Here is a 13,663-nt window from a genome sequence, read left to right on the forward strand (position 1 = left end):
AGTAAATAAGGCTTTTTGACCTCTGAATACCTACTATCCATCTCTTAGATTATGTATTTTCAGGTAGCGATGTTGCTAGGCTACAGCTGCTCTCTGTATCACCTCAGACCGGACAAGTAGCTGCGCAATGGATTATGGTCGTTGTAGTTAATGACCACGATTTCTGCGCTATACTATGTAGAATATTGGCCTGTTGGAAACTACAACTCACAGTTCAGGATGGATCTTATTTATCTCTAGAGAAACTACAACTCCCTACTACATCCCACAGTTCAGGCTGGATGTGGTTTATCTCTAGAGAAACTACAACTCCCTACTACATCACACAGTTCAGGCTGGATGTGGTTTATCTCTAGAGAAACTACAACTCCCTACTACATCACACAGTTCAGGCTGTATGTGATTTATCTCTAGAGAAACTACAACTCCCTACTACATCACACTCTATGGATGTGTTGTCGGATCAAGGCTGAGGGCTCTATGGATGTGTTGTCGGATCAAGGCTGAGGGCTCTATGGATGTGTTGTCGGATCAAGGCTGAGGGCTCTATGGATGTGTTATTAGGATCAAGGCTGAGGGCTCTATGGATGTGTTATTAGGATCAAGGCTGAGGGCTCTATGTGTTGTGATGTAGGATCAAGGCTGAGGGCTCTATGGATGTGTTGTAGGATCAAGGCTGAGGGCTCTATGGATGAGTTATTAGGATCAAGGCTGAGGGCTCTATGTGTTGTGATGTAGGATCAAGGCTGAGGGCTCTATGGATGTGTTGTAGGATCAAGGCTGAGGGCTCTATGGATGTGTTATTAGGATCAAGGCTGAGGGCTCTATGTGTTGTAGGATCAAGGCTGAGGGCTCTATGGATGTGTTATTGGGATCAGGGCTGAGGGCTCTGTGTTGTAGGATCAAGGCTGAGGGCTCTATGGATGTGTTGTAGGATCAAGGCTGAGGGCTCTATGGATGTGTTATTGGGATCAGGGCCGAGGGCTGTATGTGTTGTGATGTAGGATCAAGGCTGAGGGCTCTATGGATGTGTTATTAGGATCAGGGCTGAGGGCTCTGTGTTGTAGGATCAAGGCTGAGGGCTCTATGGATGTGTTATTGGGATCAAGGCTGAGGGCTCTATGGATGTGTTATTGGGATCAAGGCTGAGGGCTCTATGGATGTGTTATTAGGATCAAGGCTGAGGGCTCTATGGATGTGTTATTGGGATCAAGGCTGAGGGCTCTATGGATGTGTTATTAGGATCAGGGCTGAGGGCTCTATGGATGTGTTATTAGGATCAGGGCTGAGGGCTCTATGGATGTGTTATTGGGATCAGGGCTGAGGGCTCTATGGATGTGTTATTGGGATCAAGGCTGAGGGCTCTATGGATGTGTTGTAGGATCAATGCTGAGGGCTCTATGGATGTGTTATTGGGATCAAGGCTGAGGGCTCTATGGATGTGTTATTGGGATCAAGGCTGAGGGCTCTATGGATGTGTTGTGTTGTCGGATCAAGGCTGAGGGCTCTATGGATGTGTTATTAGGATCAAGGCTGAGGACTCCATGGATGTGTTGTGGGATCAAGGCTGAGGACTCTATAGATGTGTTGTGGGATCAAGGCTGAGGGCTCCATGGATGTGTTGTGGGATCAAGGCTGAGGACTCTATAGATGTGTTGTGTTGTAGGATCAGGGCTGAGGGCTCTATGGATGTGTTGTGTTGTAGGATCAAGGCTGAGGACTCCATGGATGTGGGCGTTATCATGCTGTTCTATGGTCTGTACTATGGAGTGATGGGACGGGACTTTGCTGAAATCTGCTCCGACTACATGGCCTCAACTATAGGGGTGAGTACTACACGTATGCATCAACTATAGGGGTGAGTACTACACGTATGCATCAACTATAGGGGTGAGTACTACACGTATGCATCAACTATAGGGGTGAGTACTACACGTATGCATCAACTATAGGGGTGAGTACTACACGTATGCATCAACTATAGGGGTGAGTACTACACGTATGCATCAACTATAGGGGTGAGTACTACACGTATGCATCAACTATAGGGGTGAGTACTACACGTATGCATCAACTATAGGGGTGAGTACTACACGTATGCATCAACTATAGGGGTGAGTACTACACGTATGCATCAACTATAGGGGTGAGTACTACACGTATGCATCAACTATAGGGGTGAGTACTACACGTATGCATCAACTATAGGGGTGAGTACTACACGTATGCATCAACTATAGGGGTGAGTACTACACGTATGCATCAACTGTAGGGGTGAGTACTACACGTATGCATCAACTGTAGGGGTGAGTACTACACGTATGCATCAACTGTAGGGGTGAGTACTACACGTATGCATCAACTATAGGGGTGAGTACTACACGTATGCATCAACTGTAGGGGTGAGTACTACACGTATGCATCAACTATAGGGGTGAGTACTACACGTATGCATCAACTATAGGGGTGAGTACTACACGTATGCATCAACTATAGGGGTGAGTACTACACGTATGCATCAACTATAGGGGTGAGTACTACACGTATGCATCAACTATAGGGGTGAGTACTACACGTATGCATCAACTATAGGGGTGAGTACTACACGTACGCATCAACTATAGGGGTGAGTACTACACGTATGCATCAACTATAGGGGTGAGCACTACACGTATGCATCAACTATAGGGGTGAGCACTACACGTATGCATCAACTATAGGGGTGAGTACTACACGTATGCATCAACTATAGGGGTGAGCACTACACGTATGCATCAACTATAGGGGTGAGCACTACACGTATGCATCAACTATAGGGGTGAGTACTACACGTATGCATCAACTATAGGGGTGAGTACTACACGTATGCATCAACTATAGGGGTGAGTACTACACGTATGCATCAACTATAGGGGTGAGTACTACACGTATGCAGTGTTTCACATACAATATCTGTTGATGTAATTGTTGTTGTACTACTATGTAGTCCAGGGGTGGGGAGAGTTTTTGGCCCGACGACCAAATCAGGAGCCAACGGAGCCCCGCACATATATATATACATATATATATTTTTTTTGCGGGGGGGGTGGGGGGGGGGGTCTACTTTGTCAAAAATCTATCTGCGGGCCAGAAAAAGGGCAGTTATTTGAAAATATATATAATTTCTACAAACTCGTTCAAGAGTGGCCGAGTGTTTTTATCCATTTGTTTTACTCAAACCTCCTACGGGCCGTAGTTTACACTCCTTTATTGGGGGTGTCTTGCTAAATGCCTATAATTTCCACCTGTTGTCTATTCCATTTACACAACAGCATGTGAAATTTATTGTCAATCAGTGTTGCTTCCTAAGTGGATAGTTAGATTTCACAGAAGTGTCATTGACTTGGAGTTACATTGTGTTGTTTAAGTGTTTATTTTTTTGAGCTGTGTACATTACGTTGTTGTTGCTGTACTATAACATGTTGTTGTTGCTGTACTATAACATGTTGTTGTTGCTGTACTATAACATGTTGTTGCTGCTGTACTATAACATGTTGTTGCTGCTGTACTATAACATGTTGTTGTTGCTGTACTATAACGTGTTGTTGTTGTTGCAGTACTATAATGTGTTGTTGTTGTTGTTGTACTATAACATGTTGTTGTTGCTGTACTATAACATGTTGTTGTTGCTGTACTATAACATGTTGTTGTTGCTGTACTATAACATGTTGTTGTTGCTGTACTATAACGTGTTGTTGTTGTTGTTGTACTAAAACATGTTGTTGTTGTTGCTGTACTATAACATGTTGTTGTTGTTGCAGTACTATAATGTGTTGTTGTTGTTGTTGTACTATAACATGTTGTTGTTGCTGCTGTACTATAACATGTTGTTGTTGCTGTACTATAACGTGTTGTTGTTGTTGCAGTACTATAATGTGTTGTTGTTGTTGTTGTTGTACTATAACATGTTGTTGTTGCTGTACTATAACATGTTGTTGTTGCTGTACTATAACATGTTGTTGTTGCTGTACTATAACATGTTGTTGTTGCAGTACTATAATGTGTTGTTGTTGTTGTTGTACTATAACATGTTGTTGCAGTACTATAACGTGTTGTTGTTGTTGCTGTACTATAATGTGTTGTTGTTGTTGTTGTACTAAAACATGTTGTTGTTGCTGCTGTACTATAACATGTTGTTGTTGCTGTACTATAACGTGTTGTTGTTGTTGCTGTACTATAATGTGTTGTTGTTGTTGTTGTACTATAACATGTTGTTGTTGCAGTACTATAACGTGTTGTTGCTGTACTATAACATGTTGTTGTTGTTGCAGTACTATAATATGTTGTTGTTGTACTATAACATGTTGTTGTTGTTGTTGCTGTACTATAACATGTTGTTGTTGTTGTTGCAGTACTATAACATGTTGTTGTTGTTGTTGCTGTACTATAACATGTTGTTGTTGTTGTTGCTGTACTATAACATGTTGTTGTTGCTGTACTATAACATGTTGTTGTTGCTGTACTATAACATGTTGTTGTTGCAGTACTATAACGTGTTGTTGTTGTTGCAGTACTATAACATGTTGTTGTTGCTGTACTATAACGTGTTGTTGTTGTTGCAGTACTATAACATGTTGTTGTTGCTGTACTATAACGTGTTGTTGTTGAAGTACTATAACGTGTTGTTGTTGTTGTTGTACTATAACATGTTGTTGTTGCTGTACTATAACATGTTGTTGTTGCAGTACTATAACGTGTAGTTGTTGTTGTTGCAGTACTATAACGTGTAGTTGTTGTTGTTGCAGTACTATAACGTGTAGTTGGTGTTGTTGCAGTACTATAACGTGTAGTTGGTGTTGTTGCAGTACTATAACATGTTGTTGTTGCTGTACTATAACATGTTGTTGTTGCTGCTGTACTATAACGTTTTGTTGTTGTTGTACTAAAACATGTTGTTGTTGCTGCTGTACTATAACATGTTGTTGTTGCTGTACTATAACGTGTTGTTGTTGTTGCTGTACTATAATGTGTTGTTGTTGTTGTTGTACTAAAACATGTTGTTGTTGCTGCTGTACTATAACATGTTGTTGTTGCTGTACTATAACGTGTTGTTGTTGTTGCTGTACTATAATGTGTTGTTGTTGTTGTTGTACTATAACATGTTGTTGTTGTTGCAGTACTATAATATGTTGTTGTTGCTGTACTATAACATGTTGTTGTTGCAGTACTATAACATGTTGTTGTTGTTGCAGTACTATAACATGTTGTTGTTGTTGCTGTACTATAACATGTTGTTGCTGTACTATAACATGTTGTTGTTGCTGTACTATAACGTGTTGTTGTTGCAGTACTATAACATATTGTTGTTGCAGTACTATAACGTGTTGTTGTTGCTGTACTATAACATGTTGTTGTTGCTGTACTATAACGTGTTGTTGTTGCTGTACTATAACGTGTTGTTGTTGAAGTACTATAACGTGTAGTTGTTGTTGTTGAAGTACTATAACGTGTAGTTGTTGTTGTTGCAGTACTATAACGTGTAGTTGGTGTTGTTGCAGTACTATAACGTGTAGTTGGTGTTGTTGCAGTACTATAACGTGTCGTTGGTGTTGTTGCAGTACTATAATGTTTAGTTGTTGTTGTTGAAGTACTATAACGTGTTGTTGTTGTTGCTGTACTATAACATGTTGTTGTTGCTGCTGTACTATAACATGTTGTTGTTGCTGTACTATAACATGTTGTTGCAGTACTATAACATGTTGTTGTTGTTGCAGTACTATAACATATTGTTGTTGTTGCTGTACTATAACATGGTGTTGTTGTTGTTGCTGTACTGTAACATGTTGTTGCTGTACTATAACATGTTGTTGTTGCTGTACTATAACATGTTGTTGTTGCTGTACTATAACGTGTTGTTGTTGTTGCAGTACTATAATGTGTTGTTGTTGTTGTTGTACTATAACATGTTGTTGTTTTTGTTGCAGTACTATAACATGTTGTTGTTGTTGCTGTACTATAACATGTTGTTGTTGCTGCTGTACTATAACATGTTGTTGTTGCTGTACTATAACGTGTTGTTGTTGTTGCAGTACTATAATGTGTTGTTGTTGTTGTTGTACTATAACATGTTGTTGTTGCTGTACTATAACATGTTGTTGTTGCTGTACTATAACATGTTGTTGTTGCTGTACTATAATGTGTTGTTGTTGTTGTTGTACTATAACATGTTGTTGTTGCTGTACTATAACATGTTGTTGTTGCTGTACTATAACATGTTGTTGTTGCTGTACTATAACGTGTTGTTGTTGTTGCAGTACTATAATGTGTTGTTGTTGTTGTTGTACTATAACATGTTGTTGTTTTTGTTGCAGTACTATAACATGTTGTTGTTGCTGCTGTACTATAACATGTTGTTGTTGCTGTACTATAACGTGTTGTTGTTGTTGCAGTACTATAATGTGTTGTTGTTGTTGTTGTACTATAACATGTTGTTGTTGCTGTACTATAACATGTTGTTGTTGCTGTACTATAACATGTTGTTGTTGCTGTACTATAACATGTTGTTGTTGTTGCTGTACTATAACATGTTGTTGTTGTTGCAGTACTATAATGTGTTGTTGTTGTTGCAGTACTATAATGTGTTGTTGTTGTTGTTGTACTATAACATGTTGTTGTTGCTGTACTATAACATGTTGTTGTTGCTGTACTATAACATGTTGTTGTTGCTGTACTATAACATGTTGTTGTTGCTGTACTATAACATGTTGTTGTTGTTGCTGTACTATAACATGTTGTTGTTGCTGTACTATAACATGTTGTTGTTGCTGTACTATAACATGTTGTTGCTGTACTATAACATGTTGTTGTTGCTGTACTATAACATGTTGTTGTTGCTGTACTATAACATGTTGTTGCTGTACTATAACATGTTGTTGTTGCTGTACTATAACATGTTGTTGCTGTACTATAACATGTTGTTGTTTTTGCAGTACTATAACATGTTGTTGTTGTTGCTGTACTATAACATGTTGTTGTTGCTGTACTATAACATGTTGTTGTTGCTGTACTATAACATGTTGTTGTTGCTGTACTATAACATGTTGTTGTTGCTGTACTATAACATGTTGTTGTTGTTTCTGTACTATAACATGTTGTTGTTGTTGCTGTACTATAACGTGTTGTTGCTGTACTATAACATGTTGTTGCTGTACTATAACGTGTTGTTTTTGCTGTACTATAACATGTTGTTGTTGCTGTACTATAACATGTTGTTGTTGCAGTACTATAACATGTTGCTGTACTATAACATGTTGTTGCTGTACTATAACATGTTGTTGCTGTACTATAACATGTTGTTATTGCTGTACTATAACATGTTGTTGCTGTACTATAACATGTTGTTATTGCTGTACTATAACATGTTGTTGCTGTACTATAACATGTTGTTGTTGCTGTACTATAACATGTTGTTGTTGCTGTACTATAACATGTTGCTGTACTATAACATGTTGTTGCTGTACTATAACATGTTGTTGCTGTACTATAACATGTTGTTTTTGCTGTACTATAACATGTTGTTGTTGCTGTACTATAACATGTTGCTGTACTATAACATGTTGTTGCTGTACTATAACATGTTGTTGCTGTACTATAACATGTTGTTGCTGTACTATAACATGTTGTTGTTGTTGTTGTTTTAGTACTATAACATGTTGTTGTTGTTGCAGGAATATAATGTGTTGTTGTTGTTGCAGTACTATAACATGGGAGGAATGCCGTCCAGGAGCTTGACAGATGATATCTGTGCGGTGTGTGGTCAGAAGATCCTCGTAGACGTGGATGAGGAGGGGATTATAGAAGATACCTACCAACTCTCCTGTAACCACATGTATCCTATCCACTAGGCTTGGGCAGTATACCATATATTCCGTGTACTGGGGGATTTGGAAAAAGCTGGGATGGTTTTTCAATACTGTCAATACCGTTGAAACTAATTATTTGAAGATTTTCAATACTTTTAAATATTTTGTAGCTTTTTTTTGTGCAATACCTTAGGAGATAAAGCCGATTGCGTTCTTCGTTTCACCTGTCACATTATTTTTTTAATTATGAAACGTACCATAGTTCCCCAGAACAGTTGAGCCAGTCACGTGTTAGTTTTGTAAATAGCACAATGCTAGAAAGCAGGAGCAGGTGAATCCACAGTGTTCTGTATCTATGGGAGAGTCTCTGTTGTGCGACGCACATGAGGTGATGAAGTTACACTTGTATGTAATTCACTACTAAATGTAATCCACTACTAAATGTAATCCACTACTAAATGTAATCCACTACTAAATGTAATCCACATTTATAATTCACTACTAAATGTAATTCACTACTAAATGTAATCCACTACTAAATGTAATCCACTACTAAATGTAATCCACTACTAAATGTAATCCACTACTAAATGTAATCCACATTTATAATTCACTACTAAATGTAATTCACTACTAAATGTAATCCACTACTAAATGTAATCCACTACTAAATGTAATTCACTACTAAATGTAATCCACTACTAAATGTAATCCACTGCTAAATGTTTGCCCTCAGATATCTTCTAATGGCTTTCTGCCAGAAGTCAAAGAGCTTTGGATGAGTTCTGTACAGCTGCCATGTTTTCCCTGATAGCGTTTGTTTCTTCTCTGTTCTCCCATCTGCTCCGTGTACACATGCAGCTCTTCCTTCAGAAAAACAAGCATCGCAACTTTGTTCATTTGTTCGTTCTCTCGTTCAGGTTCGCTTGTAAATGTCCACACACACCGTTAATGACATTTGGTAGCTCCTAGCTACACTTGTATAACTTTGAGCTGGATTTGCCTGTCTTTGCAATTCGTTTATTTTTTGTTTTCGCTCGTTAGCATTTAGCTAACAGCGTCTGTGATATCCCTATTAGTTTGTGCTAATTTTGTTAGCATTCTGGTATTGGAAGCCCAATGGGATTTTCTTGCATTTCTAGCGCCCCCTTGTGTGCTATGCCGGTAATACCGTGGATACCGCCCAAGCCTACTATCCTCACTGCACTGTTTGGATTATATAAGATCAGCTCTCCTATCCTATATGTTATGTCACACTCCCTCCTCTCTCTCTATACTCCCCCTCTCTCTTTCCCCTCCTCTCTACTTCTCCTCCCCCTCCTCTCTATACTGCCTCCTCTCTCTTTCCCCTCCTCTCTCTTTCCCCTCTCCTCTTTCCCCTCCTCTCTACTTCTCCTCCCCCTCCTCTCTCTATACTCTCTCTTTCCCCTCCTCTCTACTTCTCCTCCCCCTCCTCTCTCTATACTCCCCCTCTCTCTTTCCCCTCCTCTCTACTTCTCCCCTCCCCTCTCTATACTCTCTCTTTCCCCTCCTCTCTACTTCTCCTCCCCCTCCTCTCTATACTGCCTCCTCTCTCTTTCCCCTCCTCTCTCTTTCCCCTCTCCTCTTTCCCCTCCTCTCTACTTCTCCTCCCCCTCCTCTCTCTATACTCCCCCTCTCTCTTTCCCCTCCTCTCTACTTCTCCTCCTCTTCCTCTCTCTATACTCCCCCTCTCTCTTTCCCCTCCTCTCTACTTCTCCCCTCCCCTCTCTCTATACTCTCTCTTTCCCCTCCTCTCTACTTCTCCTCCCCCTCCTCTCTCTATACTCCCCCTCTCTCTTTCCCCTCCTCTCTACTTCTCCCCTCTCCTCTCTCTATACTCTCTCTTTCCCCTCCTCTCTACTTCTCCTCCCACTCCTCTCTATACTGCCTCCTCTCTCTTTCCCCTCCTCTCTCTTTCCCCTCTCCTCTTTCCCCTCCTCTCTACTTCTCCTCCCCCTCCTCTCTCTATACTCCCCCTCTCTCTTTCCCCTCCTCTCTACTTCTCCTCCCCCTCCTCTCTCTATACTCCCCCTCTCTCTTTCCCCTCCTCTCTACTTCTCCCCTCCCCTCTCTCTATACTCTCTCTTTCCCCTCCTCTCTACTTCTCCTCCCCCTCCTCTCTCTATACTCCCCCTCTCTCTTTCCCCTCCTCTCTACTTCTCCCCTCTCCTCTCTCTATACTCTCTCTTTCCCCTCCTCTCTACTTCTCCTCCCCCTCCTCTCTATACTGCCTCCTCTCTCTTTCCCCTCCTCTCTCTTTCCCCTCTCCTCTTTCCCCTCCTCTCTACTTCTCCTCCCCCTCCTCTCTCTATACTCCCCCTCTCTCTTTCCCCTCCTCTCTACTTCTCCTCCCCCTCCTCTCTCTATACTCCCCCTCTCTCTTTCCCCTCCTCTCTACTTCTCCCCTCCCCTCTCTCTATACTCTCTCTTTCCCCTCCTCTCTACTTCTCCTCCCCCTCCTCTCTCTATACTCCCCCTCTCTCTTTCCCCTCCTCTCTACTTCTCCCCTCTCCTCTCTCTATACTCTCTCTTTCCCCTCCTCTCTACTTCTCCTCCCCCTCCTCTCTATACTGCCTCCTCTCTCTTTCCCCTCCTCTCTCTTTCCCCTCTCCTCTTTCCCCTCCTCTCTATACTCCCTCCTCTCTCTTTCCCCTCCTCTCTACTTCTCCTCCCCCTCCTCTCTATACTCCCTCCTCTCTTTCCCCTCCTCTCTACTTCTCCTCCCCTCCCCTCTCTATACTCCCTCCTCTCTTTCCCCTCCTCTCTACTTCTCCTCCCCTCCCCTCTCTATACTCCCTCCTCTCTCTTCCCCTCCTCTCTACTTCTCCCCTCCCCTCTCTATACTCCCTCCTCTCTCTTCCCCTCCTCTCTACTTCTCCCCCCCTCCTCTCGCTATACTCTCTCCTCTCTTTCCCCTCCTCTCTACTTCTCCTCCCCCTCCCCTCTCTATACTCCCTCCTCTCTCTTCCCCTCCTCTCTACTTCTCCTCCCCCTCCCCTCTCTATACTCCCTCCTCTCTCTTCCCCTCCTCTCTACTTCCCCTTCCCCTCCTCTCTCTATACTCCCCATCTCCCTTCCTCTCTCTACTTCTCCTCTCTCCCCTCTCTCTCTGTAAATGGCGCCCGTTTTCCTATATAGTGCCCTACTCTTCCCTTAATTACTGCACCAAATCGATTCCCATAAAAACGGAATGTCAGTTAACTTCCTGAATTTACTCTAGGTTGAAGATAATAAAGGTTAAGACAACGTAATAATAAAGAGTTTGAAAATAAACAAATTTGTTGGACTAGCGCTGGAGCTAAAACGACTGATATTGAATATTAGCAGTACAGAAAGTTCACCGTCAAAGTGGAAAATAAACACAATCAAAGAGATGTTTTTTTTTTGTTAACTTCTCAGAAAACCCATAGCATAAGCCATTTCAATGTTTTTCTAATTATCTACAACCACGTTATTGAGTCCCTGACTGCTAGTCACGTTTTCAATACTAATCCTGTAGAATTAGCCCACTGCGACCGTCCAATTAATGTGTTCATTTTCTAACGCTGCCTCATGGAATTATTATGTTGTCTTAACCTGTATTTTTCGATCTTGAATTTACTGGAATTGATCCCAAACCTGCAACTGAAGATGCTCAGCGAGTGTTAGCATGGAGGCTAACTGTCCCATGATTTCCCGTGTGAAATGCTAATCATTTTACGCTAGTCTTGTTGTTGTGGATTCTTTAACGCCAACTCTGCCTCCAGATTCCACGAGTTCTGTATCCGTGGCTGGTGCATTGTGGGTAAGAAGCAGACGTGTCCGTACTGCAACGAGAAGGTTGACTTGAAGAGGATGATGAACAATCCGTATCCTTTCATTGGCAGAGGCGACGAGAGCCACAGAACACCGGGATTGGCTGAATCTGAGAGCATATCTTACACACACACTTATTCTTATCGGTCTTTGAAATTGTTGCATGTTGTGTTTTTAATATTTTTTGTTCGGTATAATTGTAAAAAAAAAAAAATGCTGTAAAACATGTATAAAACTATAATTTTGATCTGATGGATGGTCAGTGGTTGTTTATAATAATTGTAAATTATAGTTTTAACCATGTTTTGAGGCTATTCAGTGTTTCTTTACAATCATACATTGTTTACAAACAATGGAGTACAGCAGGCGTGCGCCCGCCCGCCATCGCGTGCATGTTAATTTGGTCCCCCCCCCCCCCCCCCCCCAAGGAGCACCATACAAAATATTGCAGCACCGTTAAAAGAACGTGTCCTATCGTTCCTAATTGTCATTGGTTGTTACCTTGACGACGTAGAATGAGTTGAGTTCAATAGCTACAGGCAGATGTACGGATGAGATGCCAGAGGAAGTGTTTAATTAGTAGGTCAGGAGTCGACAGAGTCATATGAGAAGAATGCACTTGTTGAATTTATGTAGATATTCTAAACTAAGTGTTTTCATAACTTCCATTGGGGTTTTTCCCCCATACCATTTCAATTCAATAATGAAGAGACAATACAAGTGACCCTGGCTTTATCAAAAGAGAGCTACCTACATAACCAGCAATAACGTTATCTAACGAGCCTGGTCTACATAACCAGCAATGACGTTATCTAACGAGCCTGGTCTACATAACCAGCAATAACGTTATCTAACGAGCCTGGTCTACATAACCAGCAATGACGTTATCTAACGAGCCTGGCCTACATAACCAGCAATAACGTTATCTAACGAGCCTGGTCTACATAACCAGCAATGACGTTATCTAACGAGCCTGGTCTACATAACCAGCAATAACGTTATCTAATGAGCCTGGTCTACATAACCAGCAATGACGTTATCTAACGAGCCTGGTCTACATAACCAGCAATGACGTTCTCTAACGAGCCTGGTCTACATAACCAGCAATGACGTTATCTAACGAGCCTGGTCTACATAACCAGCAATGACGTTCTCTAACGAGCCTGGTCTACATAACCAGCAATGACGTTATCTAACGAGCCTGGTCTACATAACCAGCAATGACGTTATCTAACGAGCCTGGTCTACATAACCAGCAATGACGTTATCTAACGAGCCTGGTCTACATAACAAACAAACCTTTTTAGTCTCATGTGCGACCAGAGCCCTGTTTATAAGTTGTATTCTTCAAGAATCAATCACTGTATATAATTAATTTGGAATTAATTTGGAATTTGGAATTCCACAAATGGATGTACCAATTGCTCCTTAACGCCTACTCCCCCTCCTCCCCCAGATGGGAGAGAACACATGTCCTGTACGGGCAGCTCTTGGATTGGCTGAGATATCTTGTTGCCTGGCAACCCATAATCATCGGAATAGTCCACGGAATCAACTTCACCCTGGGGCTGGAGTAGTAGAACTCTGGGATGATGATCGCCTTGCAGAACTCCCTCCCGGAACTCCCTCCCCGGAACTCCCTCCCGGAACTCTCTCCCCGGAACTCCCTCCCCGGAACTCCCTCCCCGGAACTCCCTCCCGGAACTCTCTCCCCGGAACTCCCTCCCCGGAACTCACTCCCCGGAACTCACTCCCCGGAACTCCCTCCCCGGAACTCACTCCCCGGAACTCACTCCCCGGAATTCCCTCTCGGAACATTTGGAATCCGTGCATTTAATTTATTGAACCCCCCCCCTAACACAAGTGTTTATTTATGATCTGTAAATTATGTACTTTATACAATGCTTGCATCCCAAATGGTACCCTATTCCCTATATAGTCTGCTCCTTTTGGTTAAATGTAGTGCACTGTAAAGGGTATATGGAGCCATTTGGGATGCAGCCAAT

At 41.9% G+C, this 13,663-nt stretch overlaps 1 protein-coding gene across 4 annotated transcripts in view; it reads left to right on the plus strand.

The window, feature by feature from the left end:
- rnf175 (ring finger protein 175) overlaps positions 1-13,390 on the plus strand; it is a 33,678-nt gene extending 20,288 nt beyond the window's left edge. For 2 of the 4 annotated variants that reach the window (XM_036958358.1, XM_036958360.1), the window contains 3 exons: positions 1,706-1,826; positions 7,734-7,867; positions 11,609-12,046. In XM_036958358.1, the coding sequence (XP_036814253.1) occupies positions 1,706-1,826; positions 7,734-7,867; positions 11,609-11,879 (526 nt within the window). In that variant the 3' untranslated portion in view covers positions 11,880-12,046. Of the gene's footprint in view, positions 1-1,705; positions 1,827-7,733; positions 7,868-11,608; positions 12,047-13,113 lie in introns of those variants that run through there. The other 2 variants (XM_036958359.1, XM_036958361.1) reach the window with 2 other exon arrangements.
- Positions 13,391-13,663: the final 273 nt, after the last annotated feature.

The sequence above is a fragment of the Oncorhynchus mykiss genome, chromosome 21 (genome assembly GCF_013265735.2).
Source record: "Oncorhynchus mykiss isolate Arlee chromosome 21, USDA_OmykA_1.1, whole genome shotgun sequence".
NCBI lineage: Eukaryota > Metazoa > Chordata > Actinopteri > Salmoniformes > Salmonidae > Oncorhynchus > Oncorhynchus mykiss.